Raw genomic sequence first — 18,581 nt, forward strand, 5'->3', positions numbered from 1 at the left:
GTAGAGAAACCCTTTTATTTATTACTAAAAGGATAAAACATTTACTTAACTAAAAAAGCAAATCAAAGATATAAACAGGGTAGAAAACTGAAGTTACCTACATTTATAAAGAAAAGGTTAGTTTTTAAAAAGGTTAAACTTAATAAAACAGAGTTAGCATGATGATCTTCAGAACTAATTATACCACTTCAGGCTGTAATCTTCTCATACTTTATAAACTGCTGAAGGGTCAGATTGGGTCATCTTTTAGGCCTTCACAGTAAAAAAAAAAAAACCCGACTCTGAAGTGGATGGTAAAAAATTCAGAAGGTAGATCTTCTGAGCTTTCATTAAAATTAGTTTACAAATTTAGGAGTGAAGGAAGGATACAGTGCTTCCAAATGATACCTAAAATTAAGATCTTGACAGTTGTTTCTAAAAGTCTTTTGGGTTGCTGTGTTGTAGAACACTTTATAATGCTAGATTAATAAAATTAAAAACCAGGGAACATTCCTCATGAATCCTGGATACCAGTGACCTAAGCGAGTTATCTCTCTGAGAATTGGCTTCTATCTGACCGAGCAATTTAATTTGTATCTGTTGTTATATCTGAACAAGATACTAACTTTTTTTTCCCTCGACTATGGTGAAATATATTCATGAGTAGTGATTGATAGCATTAAATTTGTAGCAAATTTTATGAGGTATACTTTCTTCAGTGCTTTATAGCCATTTAAGTTAAAAGATTTAAGGCCTTGAAGAACATTTTCATTTTTCTTTTCTAAGTGACATTTTAATTTATGAATTACCAGATTTGTCCTTAGCTGAATCATATTTAATATGACCTTACTGATACAATTAAATTGGACCTGAGCAAGACTCTAGGTTTTCTATTCTGTAGCCTTTTTTTCAAGACTGCAGACATTTCCATTTCTCAGTTAATGGCCAGTTTTTCTAGTGGAGGAGGAGCTAGGAGTGGATTTCTACAGAGACCTGTGCTACTCAGCATGGTCATGAAAAAAAATGGAAAAATGAATGAACAGTGAGGTGACAGTGTTTGCTGATGATACTGGTTATTATTCACAGTAGAAAGGTTTCACCGTGAAGGATTACAGGACTATAGTGCTGACTGCAATAGAAATGGCAGATGAAAATCAGTATGGATGAATATAATGTACATGAAGGAAGAAAGAAAGAGTCCTAATTCTACATCTAAAATGATGAGGCTGATCAGTACATCTCAGCAGCATGACTTTGCTGTTATGATAGATAGTTTCTTTAAAGTATCAGTTCAAAGCTCAGTAGCAGTCAAAAAAAGAGGGAAGACCAGGGAACATCTTTGTGCTGTTATGTAAATCCGTGTGTCTTTAACACTGTAATTTTGGTCTTCTGTCTCAAGCGGGGAGAAGGCTGAACTGGGAGAAGTTCAGAAAAGGGCAACAAGGATGAGCAAGATTACATCAGCTAGTCTCCTGCGTGTGTAGACAAGATGAGGACAGGGGCATATGGTGGAATTCTACAAGAACATGTATGGCGTGGAAAACCCAGCAATTTTATACTTGGTACCAGAGTTTGGGGGCAGCTAATAAAGCTATTAGGAACTTCATCAAAACAAACAAGAGGTGGTTCTTCACAGAGAAGGGAACTGACCTGTGAAACTGCTTCCCAAAGGATGTTGTGAATGCTGAACATGGATCCAAAGGAAAACTGGAGAAACTCATGGAAAGTTACTAAATGCTTCCCTATTACAGCCCTCTCTGCTGGGCTATTGTTTCTTCAGGACTTTGCCTCTCAGTCTCACTAATTGACAGAAAATTTAATGCACATTTAACTGCTACTATGTAGCTGCTTATCCCTTGGAGATTCACTGTTGCTTATTCGTGATTGTGCTGCGTAATTCATGGGGGCATTTGGATGTTTAGTGATTTGTCTGTGCTGTTGTTTCTGCACTGGAAACCTGTAGTTACCTAAAAGAGTTGTATAAGGCTTCATTCATAAGTCTTTGTATCCTTTCCTGGGAGATGGTGCAGTGAAGCAAAGGCATCGTTTTACATAAAATCGAGTATGTGGCAGTCCCTTGAAGTTGTTGCACTAATGTCTTATAGTGCCTTCCAGACATTGTTTTATATTTTTGCTTTGGTTTGCCTATCTGTCAGGCTTTCTTTGTTGTCTTCATGGACAACTGGTCAGTTCTGGCACACAGCCTTCCATTTCTATTAATAATTCATCATACTCAGCCAAACTCTAGCGTACTTCAATATGTATTACCAAAACTGTTCCAGGAGCAACAAGCAAAGAAATAATTTCCTTTATGTTTTATTGGACCTGTAAACTGGGATAATAGTTGTGTTTGAAAAGAAACTGTAACAAGTAGTAATTTCCCTAAAGACTGCCAGATAGATGTATGGCCACAAAATATAAGCTTAGACAAGAGATAACAGCAGAATCAAAAAAAAATCAAAGCCATAGAAATGAGGGCTACTTGAGAGCAAATATTTACTTGGATTCTCAGTGCTTTCTATATAGGAATATAAAATAACAGTCTATTACTGAGTGTGTATCTCTGTTAGTGTGACAGTAACTGGAACAACATGTAGTGTAACACAGTTACAGGAATAACCTCAACACATCATCTGGTCCAGCTATTTATATAGGGACAGGATGACACATGTTTAGACTCTTCTTAACTGATGTTTGTCAAACAATTGGCCTGTTGCAATGCTTCAGTCTCCTTGTATAAGAAAAGCTTTTCCTAGTATCCAGTTTTTTTGCTGTAAATAAAACTAAATACTTTTTCACCTTCACTCAGTCAGGATAATACTGTTCTCTTTATAAAGATTTTTTTTTTTATTATGGGATGTGTTTTTTTCAAAAAAAAAGTATATTTTTAGACAAATAAGTTAATTCCATACATTTGTCCTTCTAGCCCATCTGTTCTAACCTGTTTGTCAGCCTCAGGACTGTCTCATGTGTCTGTATTTTCCTTAAAGTTTCATGTCTAGAGCTGCACATAGCTATTCTTCTTCGTCAGGCTTTGGCAAAAGAGGAACAAACTGCACTTGTTTAGGTCTGACAATCATGTTTCATCATTAAGATTCTTGGCTGCAGTTCAGGGGCCTGGCCGGTTGTTCCTGTGTTGCATTTATAAACATTTGGTTACCTTTTCTTCAGCTTCCTACTCTGCAATCCTTTGTCTTTTTAGAATTTAGTTTGGTTGATTAGTGCTCTCTCTCTAATTCGTTAATTTTTAATTCTTATCTCACAGTTCACTCCTTCCAGTTCAGTATCAGCTCTGTGTTCTAGATCTTCGTGAGAATTTTTAATGTGTGTCTTGTTCTCCATTACTACCATGAGAGAGAGAGCACATCTGAAAACAGTAACAAAATCTAGGCAAAACAAAAATTGCTCTGTGGCCCACAAACCTGCATTTTTCCAGACTTTTTTTCTGATTTCCAGTGGGTTTGATATTTCCATTTTTATGAAGATGAGTAAAGTCAACAGATGATGTAGATGTACAGACTATAGATACATAAATACAGTAGATATGCATAAAGTGCTGTTGTGGGTTATTCTTTATACTCATTTGAATATTAGATCCTTTTATACTGCTGACCTTAGTGGTGTTTTCTGTGTGTGCTGTATGGAAGCATCAACACTTCTGCAGGTAACATCAGGTTCTCCTTCATTTCAAGGAGGTGAAAGATACATTGTTTCAGAAGGAAATCTAGACTTGCTTTCATCTTCTGACAATAATATCTTGTACCCATACTGTGCAGTGTAATTCGGTCGTCTGGTTTCTTTTCTGAAAAACTTAAATTCCTCAATTGATTTCAGGCAGATGAAAGCCAGCTCCTTCCTGGAAGCCACTTCTGAGCCCAGGCAGACTGTACTCATGTTGGCAAAAGCCAATGTGGGCACACACACAGAGATTTATTTCTGTGGGAGGGACCATAGTATTGGCTGTATTCATTAAACTGTCTGTAAACAGACTATTAAATGTCTGATAGTCTAGGGCTATTTAAAATTCAGTTCTAAAGTCTTTGCATGCTGAGATCTACCTGCAAAAAGTGGTTCAATTTAAGGCAACAACATTTAGGTTAATATTACTGAGAAATTTTCAAGTGGGAATCATCAGCACAATGTTTTGAAATGTTCCTCAGTATGCTTTTAAAGCCAGATATACAGCTGATATTATCTTCAGTAACAGATAAAAGCAGTGAGTTAGGGATTGCAGTAATGCCTGGTTAGTGCTTTTGTGAGTAGGGCTATGTTTGTGTGTAATTTTGACATTTGCTTTACAAATACATTGTTCTTTTATAATTTTGCCTGTCTGATTGCTCCCTGTCACAATAGTAAAACAATTCCGTATTTGCAAGTTATACTCCTGTGTTGAATGTGAAAGCTTATCATTTTCTGACAGGTACTGTATAATGAAATATTTAAATTTAATCTGCTAAATGCAAATGCAGTAACCAGTTAATCATGCAGCAGGAAAATAACATGTTTGTTTATTTTCAGATGTCACTCCTCCACAAGCTGCTGGATACTTGGAAGTAACAGATCTTAACTCGAAGAAAATCAAATACATTGCTATTCCTAGGTAACTGATTTTATTGATTAGAGCAGCTAGCCTCTGTCTTACAGGAAGAGCAAAGAGAATTAAGTGTGTATTATTACTTCAGGATAAGCAAATATTTCTTCAATGTGGAAAGTAAGAATATTTCATACCTAGTGTGTAAAATTCTGTAACACCTGCAGCATATTTTTGTCAGTATTTTTTATGTGTTTACTAGGCAATACCAATGAAAATGTAGCAATTAATTGATAAATATGAATGGTAGCTTTATCTTCTGATTTTCATTCCCTTTGCTGTTTCCCCCTCTTCACCCACTTTATCCTCTGCCCTGTTTCATTTTGTTTTGCTGTCTTTATTTTCCTTTTTCTCTATCATTGGGGTCTAACAAAGACAGGCAGAATGATCCAGTGCTAGGTGTTAGGAAACCAGGAATCAAGTTCTGGTCCAGTATAAAGTTCATCTTGAAAGTAACTTAAGCTTCTCTATGTTCTGGTTCTCCCTTTAGAAAATATGCATTCCCTTACAGGTATCTTTCATGATACGCAAGTATCTTGTATGATACATCAAAATAGCCACACTGTGTGGCTTCTGTTTTACATCTTAACATCTGTCTATCACCGTTGCAGAGCATATTTGCAAATGGTTTATGATACAAATATATTTTGGTTACAAATTGTCATTTTCCACTGCAATAATAATAAAGGGGTTTGTTTTAAATTGCAGTCTCTCAACTTTGCATGTTTAAGTAGCACATGTATGAAACCCACACATCAGGAATTTTATACGTTTTTTCAAAAATTCTATTCATTTGATGTTGGGTTTGATAATATTAATTGATCCTCAAATTAATTCATTAATAATCTGAAATTTTTTAATTGATAATTAGTTTTGGACTGTTCACCATTTTATAATTGATCCATTGGCCTACATCTTACACAACTGTTCAAAAATGTGCAGCATTAACACAGAAATAGTAGGGAATCACACTTTATTTTAGACTAGGATTTTTACAAAAATTACAAAGCCAAACGTCAACATCATGACCCTTAACCTAATATGAGCATTTAAGCTATTTATGGCAAATCTGAGCAGAAGCCCAGATTTTAAAACATACTTCACTAAGAACTGATAAATAAAGTGACTTTTCACACATCTGAATAGTTCTATGCTAAAAGCTAACAAACTTTCCTCCTTCTGGCATATTTAGCCTGGTCAAATGCTAAGATAACTCTTCTTCAGTTGAATTAGTATGTGGCAATTTCAGTCATAGGTAAAGGCATAGAAGTTTATTAATAGTAGCGTTAGTGCAAGTAGCAAGTCATTATGCATGTAATTAACAATACTAAAAAAATGCAAAGAATCTTTCCTACTTTATCTACATTTCCTTTCCTATTATGTAGTTATTAGGCCCTCTGTTTCAGCAGTAAATTTTTGTCTGCAAGTTGACTGTTTAAAACAGTGCTAAGATTCCCTGTGCATAAAGCTGTGCCATCTTTAAATATGTGTTTAAATCTTCATTTTTTAAATTAAAGTACTAGAGAAAAGTGTTACTTCAAGTTGATGGAAGGTATTTTCCTCAGTGCCCAGGTCATGTTCTCTCCTACTTCTTTTGTAGTTTTATATCTTTCTGTAACGCATTTGTAAATTTTTTATATTCTTTATAGTTTTTTGTAAAGACTGACTACTTTCAGATAGATGAGATATAGCGGTGGTTAGGCAACACATTCCCTTTCAGCCTGGTGTTTTACACTGCTTTTTATACTGACAAGTATCTTTTGGTCATACCCAGTTTCAGTAGGTGGAACGTTTCAGATTAAATAGTGGGTCTGCAAGGCTTAGTTATAGTCTCTCATGGAATGAGGATGTTATTTCATTTGTTGCCTTAACTACATGATTACTCAGCCTCTTTTTGATTGCAGCTTCAATACAAATCACATTAATTTTTGTTTTTCAGATCACAATCTCTCTCTCCATATACATCTTGGCTTTCCAAGATCTCGGATGCTGATGCCCTGTTGGCACCACTGGGCAAAGTAGGTTTGGTTACTGTGGACATGGGAGGTGGTGTGAGGCTGTGGGAGACAGGGCTGGACAGCCTTCAACGGTCACTGCAGGACTGGAGGAACATGATTGGCCAAGAAGATGGTCGTCCAGTGCAGGTAGGAGTTCACAGAGCCGAAGTGGAGAACATTTAATAAAATGAGTTGCAAATGAGTTTTCAGCTGGGAGAGGGGTCAAGGGAGAGCTGTGTTGGAAAACACTGTGAAGTAGAAATATGCCTGCAAGAATTGAATAGATGTCTTCACTGGAAAAAAAAAGGCACAATAGCTAATTAAAAAGCTTATTTGTGACCACTGTAATTATGGTTACTGACAGTCTCTTTGTCTTTGCATTTTTGCCAAATTCCAGTACATTTTAATGCAAATCAATTCTTTATCTCCTACTGTTTTTTAACTGCAACTTTCAAAATGTAGAATAATGAAAGGAATTTTTAAGGAAAGCATGGACTTTTCCAAGTTTAAATACTTGGGAAAAATTATTGTACTTGCACTTCAGAAAAGCAACTTGAAATCTAGGTGGAAGATGCCTTGAATTCACAGTAGTGCCTTTAGGTAATTTTGAAAATTCTCCCAGCTGAGCAGAGTGAAGGGGTTCTCCATACAGCCATGTTCGTTTAGGATGTTTAGGAAGGTACTGAAAATATACAGCATATACATCTATGCTCTGTGTGCATGTATGTATGCATATACAAGTGTAATGTACTGGCTAGTATGTGTGATCACCATTGCAACACAGAGGGAAAATTCAGGACTGTGCAATTGCATCTTTTCATTTCTGTTAGTGATTGGGAGAAGGTATCACTTTACTTGGAAGAACTGGAGTGTGCTTTAGGAGGACTTCTTCACTTTGACTAGGAGGATCCTGTCTCTGTCCATCATTGAAATTATTTCTGTTTCATGAATTTCTGTAACCACTTTCACAGTACATTAGAATGGGAAAACAGAACAAGTCTTTGTTAAATTAGATCTCTCTGTGGTTTTGTTTGCAAGGTGTCCAGCTGTCTCAAGTGTGAATGAGATTTATTAGGCCAAAAACATAGCTACTCTTTACAATTTCTTTTCCCATTCAGAGCTCCCTTTTTACAAGATGTTCTGCAGTTACAGAAACTTGTACAAGAACTGATGTGTTCTTTTTACTGGACCTCAGCAAATGCCTTTCATAGAAGTCATGAGAAAATTAAGCTGTTACCCAGTAGCACATTTGTGTGGATGCTTGTAGCTTTACCAGTGCCATTTTTATTACGACTGCAGTACCACTAGCACCATCTTATGGTCAGCTATAGTCAGTTTACACCAGCTCAGTTTCATTTACTGAGCAAGTTGACTACTATAAATGAAAAGAGCTGGGGGGAAAGTTAGAGCTTTACTTGTTTTAATAGTCGGGTTTCCTTCTTTTTTTTTTTTTTTTTTAATTGATAACTTGTACTTTTATTCAACAGAATTACTGCACTGTCAGTCATAATCAACTAAATATTAGAGAATACTGGCTTGGAAAGTAAACATCATTAGAAAATTTTAAAGTCATTTAAGCAGCAATGTCAAGTAACCATTTTTAAAAAAGGGTAAGAAGTTTTCCCACAGTCACAAAGCAGTTTTCAAGATCTGTTGTAGAATTTCTCTCTCCTGACAGCCTGCCTTTCTGATTAGTAAGCACATTCCAGGGTAAAGTCTTCTTAGAATATCTGTCTTTTTTCCTCTTTCAACACAGGGTATTTAGCTCAAGTCAGTGGTTTGTCAGAACTCAAAATGCCGTACTGTTTGATTTGAGCTAAAGGCCTCAAACAAAGCTTCCTATGTGATCTTCTGATGCGTGATTGTTGCTAACTTCTCTTTCTCTAAACTGCATGCTTTGCTTTAAATGGAAGGATAATGAGACCTAAGAAACTTTGTTTACAAAGGCATTACAGAGCAATAAATTAAGTATTTTATTTTATTTTATATACATCTCCAATAAGATAATAGATGCGTAGTTGCTGTGTAGACTACACTTTGCTATTTGGAGATGAAGGCCTTCATCTTTCCTACTTAACTCAATTTTTCAGTGGACCTAAACATAAAAGCAGTACTTTATTGGAATTCATTTCTGGAGATGAAAGGAACCTGTTAGCTTGAAAAAATACTCATGTAGATTCCCTGTGTAAGGTAAGCATAGCAAGAACTCCAGTGTTTTCTGTTCTAGAGACTATTTTGCTAAGAAAGCTACAGCTAAATGTTTCCTAATACCTGTTTTTACAGAATTGGAGATATTTTGCAGCCACATGTTGATCTGTTTATTCAAGTGTATGAAAATCACCTCCTTTTATATGTTTCATGCTCATGTTAAGCATCTTGGAGTCTCATGAGGCATCTCTAATTCCTTGACTAAACCCATCATTCCAAGTCATCTTGTAGCAGAAGCTCACTTAAGAAAACTGTCAGTGTTCCACATACCACTAGAATTCATTCCTCACCCACCCCCAGTTTCCCCTTCCCTAAAACCTGCCATTGGTGCATCCCACTAAGCTACTACAGGCTTAGCAAAGCTTATTAGCTGTTCATCGTGATGTTCTTAGACTAACACAAGACCTATCTAGGTGGCTGGGAACCACTGTTCTGCAAAAGCACACAGAATCTCTCTGCAGCTTCATGATTTTTGAGAGAAAGAAGAATTAAAAGGTTTTCAATATAAATATAGATTCAAAGAACTGGAAACAAATCTTCAACAAGGCTTCTGTTGGAAATGTTGGTACTACCTTCTTTCTAGGGCTGCAGTTTGGCTTTCACACACACATTATATCTCAGAAACCAGCTGGGTGTACATAAGCAATGACACAGAAGAAAACAAACAGCTGTTCCACTTATAATCAATAATTAGCCTTCCTTGATAGAATGTTTTCAAAATAGTCAACACTTGTTTTGAGTTGTTGATATACTCAGCAGAGTTCAAACTACTGAAGTCTTGAGGCTACAAAAGTAGTTTCTGGAAATATGGTTTATGTTTATGTAAGTTTCCATTTATATAGGCAGGTCAGAAATTTTCTTCACTTATTGAAGTTTTAAACTCAAAATATGCCTACAGTATTCTGAAATTATTAAATTGGAGTGCCTAAAGTACAAAATCTAAACAAAATACTGGATTTTTTTAAAGCTATGAACTCTAGTTCCAATCCAGAAATTGTAGAGATTTTTCACTGTTTCATGTTCCTGAGAACAAGGTCACTTCATTATCAAATACCTGAAAAGAATTTGAAAGACAATTGATTTTTAAAATCTTGCCCTAAAAGTTTCATGGCAATAGGCAGACATTAGTAAGATTGTGTTGCTTTTCCCATCAAAGGGTTATTGATAGAAATAGAAAAAACACTGATTACATTGTGTTATGGTTGGGTGGTTGTTTTTCAGTAAATGTTGCTTACTGGTATGTCTCACTTAGATAATGTGCAGTGCTTACATAAAAGTAATTAACAGGTACATCATTTAGAGGTATTTCAATAGATGGTAAAACATTTATCTGTGATTATCAGCAAAACCATTTATTTCTGTGTTCATTCCACTTAATGTTCTCTTGCTACAGACTGTTGCCCAAAATGTTTTATACTATGTAAAGATTATACTCAGAATGTCATTGTTTTCAGAAGTCCCAGGACATACCCAAACCTGTTGAGTGCATGAAAACGTACTTGATCAAAGATTACAAAAGCATTGGCTTGTAATTAATGATAATATATGTATATAAACCTTGAAAATTAATCACAAAATTTTTGGTAAGCTTTGCGTACTCTTGATCTAGACAGTATCACCATGCAAAATGACATCCTAAAGCTGAGGGTAGTCTCTTATTATTTCAGTGCTTAGATTGTCCAAAGAAGTGATCTGACTGATAAAAAAAACCCAAACGTTTTTGGAATGTGACATGTATAAGGGTTTGTTTTGGCAGGTATTTTTTCTGTCTATGTTGTTTGATGTATGTTTGGAACCTGCAGTAGATGGATGTCCTCTTACATGCGTGAGATGAGTTTTTGAAATTGCAGTGCTCTGAGTTTGTGGCTATGTGTAAAGGCCTAACGGCATAAAGTGAAGCAGTTGCAACTCTTGATTTCCTATGGACTGTTCTCTCTCATTTTCAGTATAGCAAGCCTTCCTCATAAACATGCAGGTACATAGCTGGAAATGAAATCACAGTTTCATCTAAGTGAAAAGTTAAGCAGAGGAAAAAAAGAAAAAAATGTCTTTCTATTTTTCCGTCTTTCTGATGTAATCCTAAAGCAGGATCACAATCTCTACTGTGTTCTGCAGTACACTGCTTCTTCAGGGTTGGTTATTGCTTACATCTCTTTGGCTGACAACAGAGGCCCACTCAACATAGGTGTTCATAGGTGTGTTTTCTGCAGAAATGTAAAAATCTGAAAATTTTGGCTCAGGTTATATCTGCTGTTAGAGTTCAGGTGGGTTTCTTAAATGATCCAGATTCAGCCAGTATAATATCAAGATCATATACTGTAGGACTAAACAGAGGAAAGATAGAGCAAATGCAAATTGAGTGGGCACCAGCCTTGCTAATACCAGCTGTTTAAAAATAGGTAAAGTACTTGGCATTGATAGGTCAACTACCAGAATTTTCTTCTGCTTCAGGTGGTAAAATTACACCTATACTCACCTATGAGTGTGTGCACCTATGAGTGTGTGTGCTGTATAGAACCTGAATGATAAAACACCTCCATCATCCTACCTCTTTAGTCCCAAGATGGATGGGCAACACTCAGCTTGAAAAATCATGTACTACTTTGAAGGTGGGTCACTCCAAAGAAGTGTGTGAGAGAGACACTGACACCTGCTCAGGGCAGTTTTCTACCCACTGGGTCAACAGCTCAAAACATTTCAGTATCCCATATCACTGAAGACCATTTATATAGTTTATCAGTAATAGTCCACCTCTTGGGGGCAGACTGTTATTTGGACAATTCCTTAATATGAAAGCAAGCCCTTACAGACAAGAAGCAGCCTGGAATTGTTCTCTCCCTTTTTTTCCCCCACTTTGCTTTTTTGGCTTATCCTGATCTGTCTATTTTCCAGCAGAAAGACAACTGAGCAGTTAAGTCACATTAGAGTTCACAGCATCACAAAACTGAGATGGTGGAGTGAATCTAGAAAAAGACGTGAATGAGGAAAAAAAAAAAATGCTTGCTTTGCACCAGTGATTTGAACAACAAATGCAGTAGAGACAGTTTGCAGTAGTGTGTACAAATTCATGCAGTACTGGGCCAAATTCTTTCTGTTAGAAGATGTCCTAGAGGCGGACAACTCAGCATGACTTGGATATATTTTGGATATGTTTTGGGCCTTGGCACTGAAATGAGAAATGGATGAAACATATGTAAGAATAGGGAAGGCTTTACATTAAGGGTTTGGGAGATTTCATTCAAGATCTTCTGCCCTGGAAAACTGGCAGAGACAATAGTTTTCTGCCAAAAATGAATGCTTTTATCTTAAATTGTGATTCGTTTCTCAGTAGCGCAAGAAGCATGTTATTTTGGTGTCTGCTGTGACTAGTTAACATTTTACTGATACAGTGTTTCCATCAGGCATGAATCATGGTCACTAGCTAAATGGAGCAGTGAAAAAAAAATTACTCCATCCATCCATAACTGTTTCCATTTACACACCCTTAAACATTTAAGTATGTAATTATTGCAACATCGGGAGCCAGTAAGCTTTATCATTGCTTTCCAAAGGAGGGAACTGAGACATAAGGAGGGCAGGTCACTTGTTTAAGTTCACACTGCACGTCTACACTGCAGTGTCAGAGGTGGGATAAACACAGTATATACCCATAAGGATATATAAACATGCTTTCTACCTGTGTTGCCAAGCTGAGTAGCTTGTATGTCCTTGGCTGCTGTGATTGGTATAAGCATACCTTTGATTGAGCAAAAAATTGCATATAAATGCAGTGCAGCCACCTAAGAAAAATAATGTCCATTCTAGATAGCTTAAAGTTGAAACAGGCTTAGCTAAGTATAGATACATTCAGCAAAACTCAAGAAATACAATAAATACATATTTTTCTCAGATTTAAATGACTGTCTTCGTGGTCTTATAGCAGCACTCAGAAATGCTAACAGAACACATGAATTATTCTATGTCCTGAGAACAGCTAGAAGACATGAACGTATGGTTCATGTCAGTAATGTAAAAAAGCAAATCATATGTGTTATCACCAATAGCTAAAACAATTAAGGGTGTGAGGGTTTGTGTGTCTTAACTGCTCAAATCATCCATGATGCAAGGGCTTTTTGCTAAAAATAGCATTTTGATGAGTTCAGGAGCACTCTGTAGTAGTTCTGTACATTCAGACTTTCTCATGCGATCTATCAGTTAACCTTTAGATCTGATGAAGACAAAGGCAAACGCTAAGTAGCTATTATGGGATGCTAGGTCCATCATTAGACATCTATTTAAAATCCTACCTAGACTGCAAGTAAACACCAAAAATGTCAGATTTATTGTTGAAGCTAGAAGAAGCACAGTCATGTTAGATTAGTTGGGGGGGAGGTGGTGTACATACGAGGTTGTATGTGTATGTATATATATTTATTCACACACATATATATTTATGTATGTGCACACATGCATGCACATGTTGATACACACACACAAGTGTTCAGTGTTTTGCCCAGATGGACGTTGACTCTCTTGAATTAGAATTATGTCAGGAGATGGTCATAACTTTGCAGATGCGCAGTCCCTTAGTCACTGTATTTCATAATGAACAGGAATTGGGGGTGGATTTAGAGGAAGAGATTTTAGAGCAATTTAGGAACAAATCTCAGGATCCCTGTGTTACACATACACTTACCCATGAGAAATGCAACAGTACTTTTCCCTCCTTTTGTCAGGTCCTTGTCTGCAGTCAGGCAGTTAACAGACCTGTTGGCACAAGTCCTGCCCCGTGTCTGGCTTTGGCACCCGAGGTGATGTATGTTGACACTGTATGGCACACTGCCCGTAGTGACACCTCAGGCACCTGACTTACCTGGGAGATCCCTACCTTTAGCTCTCTGCAGTCCAGATCTGAATTCCATCTCAATGTGCCAGGCAGCACTTACAGATTTAAGGAAATGGATTCTTGGAAGTAGAAGGGGGTTTGCTTTATGCCTCTTTCTATTATTTAGGCTGAGACCAGAAAATCTGTAGTTGTTTGATTCTCTGCTGTCTTTGGGTGATGATCATCTTACTCCCTTCCTTGAACAGTCTCATTTATTCCGTTTGTATTCCACTCAACTAATCATGCAGAACTCTACATGAATTACTCACCCTTGAAGTTCATTAATATTTTTGGGTTTATTGAGTACATTCTTTTTTTCTTTTGATTTTCTGAATCTGCATTTTGTACTTGAAAGTTTAGGGTAATGCAAGTCATCTGACAAAATTAATGGATTAGGCTGGATGTTTATCTGAAGAATAATGGATTCAGAAGTTTCAGTGATCCCAGCTTGTTTATTTGCTGCCTGGGATCTACTTTATACTGACAACATTGAATATTTTTTTCCTAACATTCTAACCAAAGTTCAGCCTTTTCCTGATGTTAAGGCTGAGCTGGGCAAAGATGCAGTTCTTGAGTCGAGATGAAAGCGTGATCTTTAGAAAGAGCGGCTTCCCACCACCTCCCCATGGTCTGTATTTTCTCCTTTAGCCCAGGTGGTTTTTCTGCCCACATGAGGGCATCAGTGAGCCAATAACAGTGATTTTGCTCCTCTTAAATACTGTCGGTGCTAAATATATATGCAAAATATATATGAAAATATATATGAAAAATATATACCCCGTGAAAAATATATATGCAGTGGAGACGTTTTGTAAGTTTGGAATAACCGTGTGATAGCATTCTGCAGTCCTGCACGAGATCCTGAAAAACTCAAAATACTGCAGGTTACGGAGTTATCTAGTCAATAAGTGGATTACAATGTATAGTTTTATAGCACTTGCAGTTCTGAGATCCGTGAGCCCCAAATACACAGTTCAGGTCTGTTACTTTTTCCTGGACTCTGTGATTCATTTTAGCAAAGTGAGGAGTAGCAGATGTGTACTGCCCCTTGAAGCAAGGCATCTCAATATGGGGAGGCATAAGACTAGAAAGACATGAACTCACAGAGCTGGAAAAGTTCGTATCTCAAAGTCTCTGCTGGGTAAAGCAACTCAGATAAACATCAGCAGTTCTCTGTCAGATATTTTTCTTCATATAAATGTCCTCAGCTGAAATGAGGCCTTTGCTGGAAGCACTAGACAAACATCTCTAAAATACATTCTCTTTGCTAAAGATCTTCCAGTCTAATTAGAGCAGACAGACAAAGAGCGGGAGTGGAAATAACTTTAATTTTCTGTTAGAGCAGGCTGATCCAGCACAAAGTTCCTTTTTCTTCCTCTGTCCTTCTGTGAAAGCCCACAGTTCTCATGGGAGAAAATACAATAGCCTCAACACGCCATCTTTCAGATCTCAACAAGTCTTCAGCAGTGCACATTGCTAATGTAAAGGCTGGATCTCCTAAACACGGTGAAATCCTCCTGTCCTGGCAAAACAAATGCATACTAATAATTCTGCCCTTATGAAAGTTCTTCCCTGATTAGTGAAAGGATGAATGTAGTGAAAATGTAAATAATCTGATCTGTTACAGTAACGCTAAATAAGAGGCTTTCTGTTAGAAGACAAAACAAAAACTAGTTGATTTTTAATAACTTGTGTCTCTGCTTCTTAAAGACAGGTTTGACAAGGTCCTAGGTCTGCAGAAAAAAAGGCTTTTCTGCTTCCATGTGTAATATTTTTTTCAGCTTTCTTTTGACCGTGCGATGTCCCTGTGGTTTTTGGTCCAGACTGTTTCAAATTGTTATAAGTGTGTTCACTTATCCTGCCTTTCTAGCTGTTCATTATTCAGGGTACTCCAGAAGAAATTGAATTCAATGTTTTCTGAGTTCATTGACATTAGGAGGTGTGTAGTAGTCATGATCTATAACCAAGCTAGACATTAGCTGTCTGCTCTGATAATATTTTGTAGTGGATTGGCATGCTAAAAAGATGATGACCTCATATCTTTCAGTTGAAAAGAATTGAATAGGCAATTTTTTAGTAATGACAGAGGAAAATAGAATTTACACAGATATTAACACATCAGAGGATCTGTTAGATGGAAGCAAATGTATGATATTCTGTCATTATTTCATTTAGTTTATCCAGCTTTTAAACACAGAGTGCATATTCATGGATGAAAGACTCTAATGCATCTACTGCTGCAGTTTCTGAGTTGGTTCTCAGAGTGACAGCATTTAGTTCAAAGAAGACCCACAGCAGCAGCAACTGTGTTTTATATAGTGGTTTGTTTTTTTAGCTGGTGTATGAAAACTTCATTTGCAAGCCAGATACTCCTTTTTATGTGTTTCACTCAAAATCTACACTTCTTTTCCTACCCAAATTCACTTTTCTCAAACTCCATTAAAGCTATGATGCTTTGAACAGTTTTGCTGTTTGAGACAGAAGTTTAATGCCTGTATGAATTTTAAAAGCTACTTTCAGAGAGAAACTTTCACAGGAGTCTGATAATGCATGAAGCTTCATTAATTCATGTTGGATTCTTGCAAAGTTTTACAGGCAAGATAGAAAATCAAAATGAAGCCAAACAAATGAGGAAAACCTATTAAAAGTTTTATACTGCAGTGCAACTAATGCTTTTTCATTTCAGGATACAGTTGAAGACACATATTGTATTTCAGACATTATTATTGTCTTCTCTAATACTGAATATTTCTTTCTGAGGAAAAATGACTTGTGGGCTCAATTTTGTGCTGTTGATGTGAATAGAAATTGTGCTATTAATTTTTGGTACATAGAAAAAACTGTGCATGATATGGTACAAGTAAAAGTAATAGAAGCCATTAGATTATTTTTTTTTTGCCTATTTTTGCCTTTCTCCAGCTAGTTTGTATAATTCAAATATAAAATATTTTCTTTTTGTCTTTGGTAGAATCAGTTTTACAATAAAATGTAAAGGCACCATGGAACAGGCAGATTATCCTTTGATTTGCCTGATTTGTAACTTTTATATACTCTGAGAATATAATATGTATATTCGTGCTGCTGATAAAGAATGTGTTAGAGGGAAGGATGTTCTTGTGACCTGTTGAGCACAGCCTAGGGTAATATTGAGGTTTTAAGATTGGTGGGGGCAAGGCATGGAATAAAAGGAAACAACAATTTTGTTTCAGGGAAAAATCAGTCTTTTACACATCTGCTGAAATACATTCTGCATTCCATGGAATACATTTCCTAATGCTTTGTGCCACTGTGGGATGGATTATTTAATGCCTTTTTCACCTGGAGGTTGGTCATGTTTTGTACAGTCAAAGTCAATCTTCTTTCATAATAACATATGGTTCTGATAAAAGATTTTTCACAGATCTTGATTAAGAAGTTGACATCTCCTAAATCACCTGTAAGACAAAAGTCTAAGATGTTTTCATCTCTTTTCCTGCAATGCTCTTCTGATACATGTCCACAGTGCTAATGAAGAAAGCAAGCTATTTAAGAAAACATTGACATTTTAACTTTATAGAAGTTGTATTTTTGTATTCATTGTTGGGTTTTGTATTCACGTAATTCATATTTTTCAACATTAATTTAATGTGTTGTATGGAAAGTAACACATATTATTCTTTGACTATAAACTGCCCTGTTTAATATATTGTATATTAATGAAAAGGCAAAACAGCAGATTAATTCTATCCCTCCATGTCCCAGGTATGTTAGGATAAGAGTGGATATCTTCTAATTTGTGTTTTAGCAGGGTTCTTTTCTTTCCTTGATGATAAAAAGAGTAAACGAAGAATGGGATCTTGCCAGACTAGATCCTGCCTACGTCTGCCTACTTTCCAGGACTGTCTAATCATAGAACCAATTAATCTGTTGCACACCTCCTTAATTTACATTAAACACATCGATCATGTGAATTGTATTCTACCTCAAATCTTAGTGCAGACATTCTTTTTCCTATTTTCTCCTGATCAACAGTAAGAAACACCCAATAATGCAGTATTATTAGTAGTACTAGAGTAAGTGCTTGTGAAAATGGTTATTTTTTGGGCACCTTAGCTTTTACTTTTTAAAAATCTTCCTACATAAATATTCTCTACAGCTGTAAATACTGTTTGCTTGTATTTTCTAAGATTATATTTTGCCCATTTATATGTATTTATGAAGCTGACGTGAAATCATGCTGGGTTCAGTTTTAGTAAATGTGTTGTATGTGGAATAATCTACTGAATGCTTAAAAGGACTTAGTAGAAGGGTTGCTTACTTGTTTGTCACCGCATACAACAAGGAGAAATTGCATTGTTTTCTGTTAAGATGTAAAATCCTATAAGGAAAGGCCAGCTCTGTTTAAGCATAGCTGAAAGGTTTAGAAAAATTTTATTTGGGGAGGTTTGAGGAATGGAAATGTAGTCCTTTTTTAAAAATTACAAACTGCATCCCTTTACACCTGCAGGATGTTAGCCTGGAATTAGAGTATTTTTTCTGTTTCTTCCCCCCTTTTTAAGTTGTATCTGGAGTATTAAAATAAGCATTGTGTTTTGCAAAGAGGACTAGGTATGAGTTAGTCCTGGCAAGGCCAGATATATTAAAACTCAGAGGTGAAAGGTCTGTTTCCCTGCACATGAGGCAGCTTGCCCCCTTTGGAAACCAGAATTTCTTTGCCAGTCATCAGGCAGAAACTTGCTTTTGTTGATCTGAGCACCACAAAGGAGCTTTTCTAGCAAGCGCTGAATGGGGGGCACTGACTCATCCTGTGCCCTTCAGGAATTTTAATGAAGTTAACCTCATCAGGATACAAAAGTAAGCTGCTGTATTAAAAGACCATCTAGTCTGTAGCCAGCCTGCTGTGTTGAACAGAAGCCTGTCATGTACAGAGTAGGATGACAGGAATATCTATGACCAAAAAAAC

The 18,581-nt window shown here is 36.4% G+C and overlaps 1 protein-coding gene across 2 annotated transcripts in view; it reads left to right on the forward strand.

Annotated features, from left to right (window-relative positions):
• The window catches only part of VWA8 (von Willebrand factor A domain containing 8), a 185,946-nt gene that overhangs the window by 133,412 nt on the left and 33,953 nt on the right, over positions 1-18,581 (forward strand). For both annotated transcript variants that reach the window (XM_037377396.1, XM_037377397.1), the window contains 2 exons: positions 4,498-4,579; positions 6,510-6,714. In XM_037377396.1, coding sequence (XP_037233293.1) covers positions 4,498-4,579; positions 6,510-6,714 — 287 coding nt within the window. The remainder of the gene's footprint in view (positions 1-4,497; positions 4,580-6,509; positions 6,715-18,581) is intronic.

Source organism: Falco rusticolus, chromosome 2, assembly GCF_015220075.1.
Source record: "Falco rusticolus isolate bFalRus1 chromosome 2, bFalRus1.pri, whole genome shotgun sequence".
Lineage (NCBI taxonomy): Eukaryota > Metazoa > Chordata > Aves > Falconiformes > Falconidae > Falco > Falco rusticolus.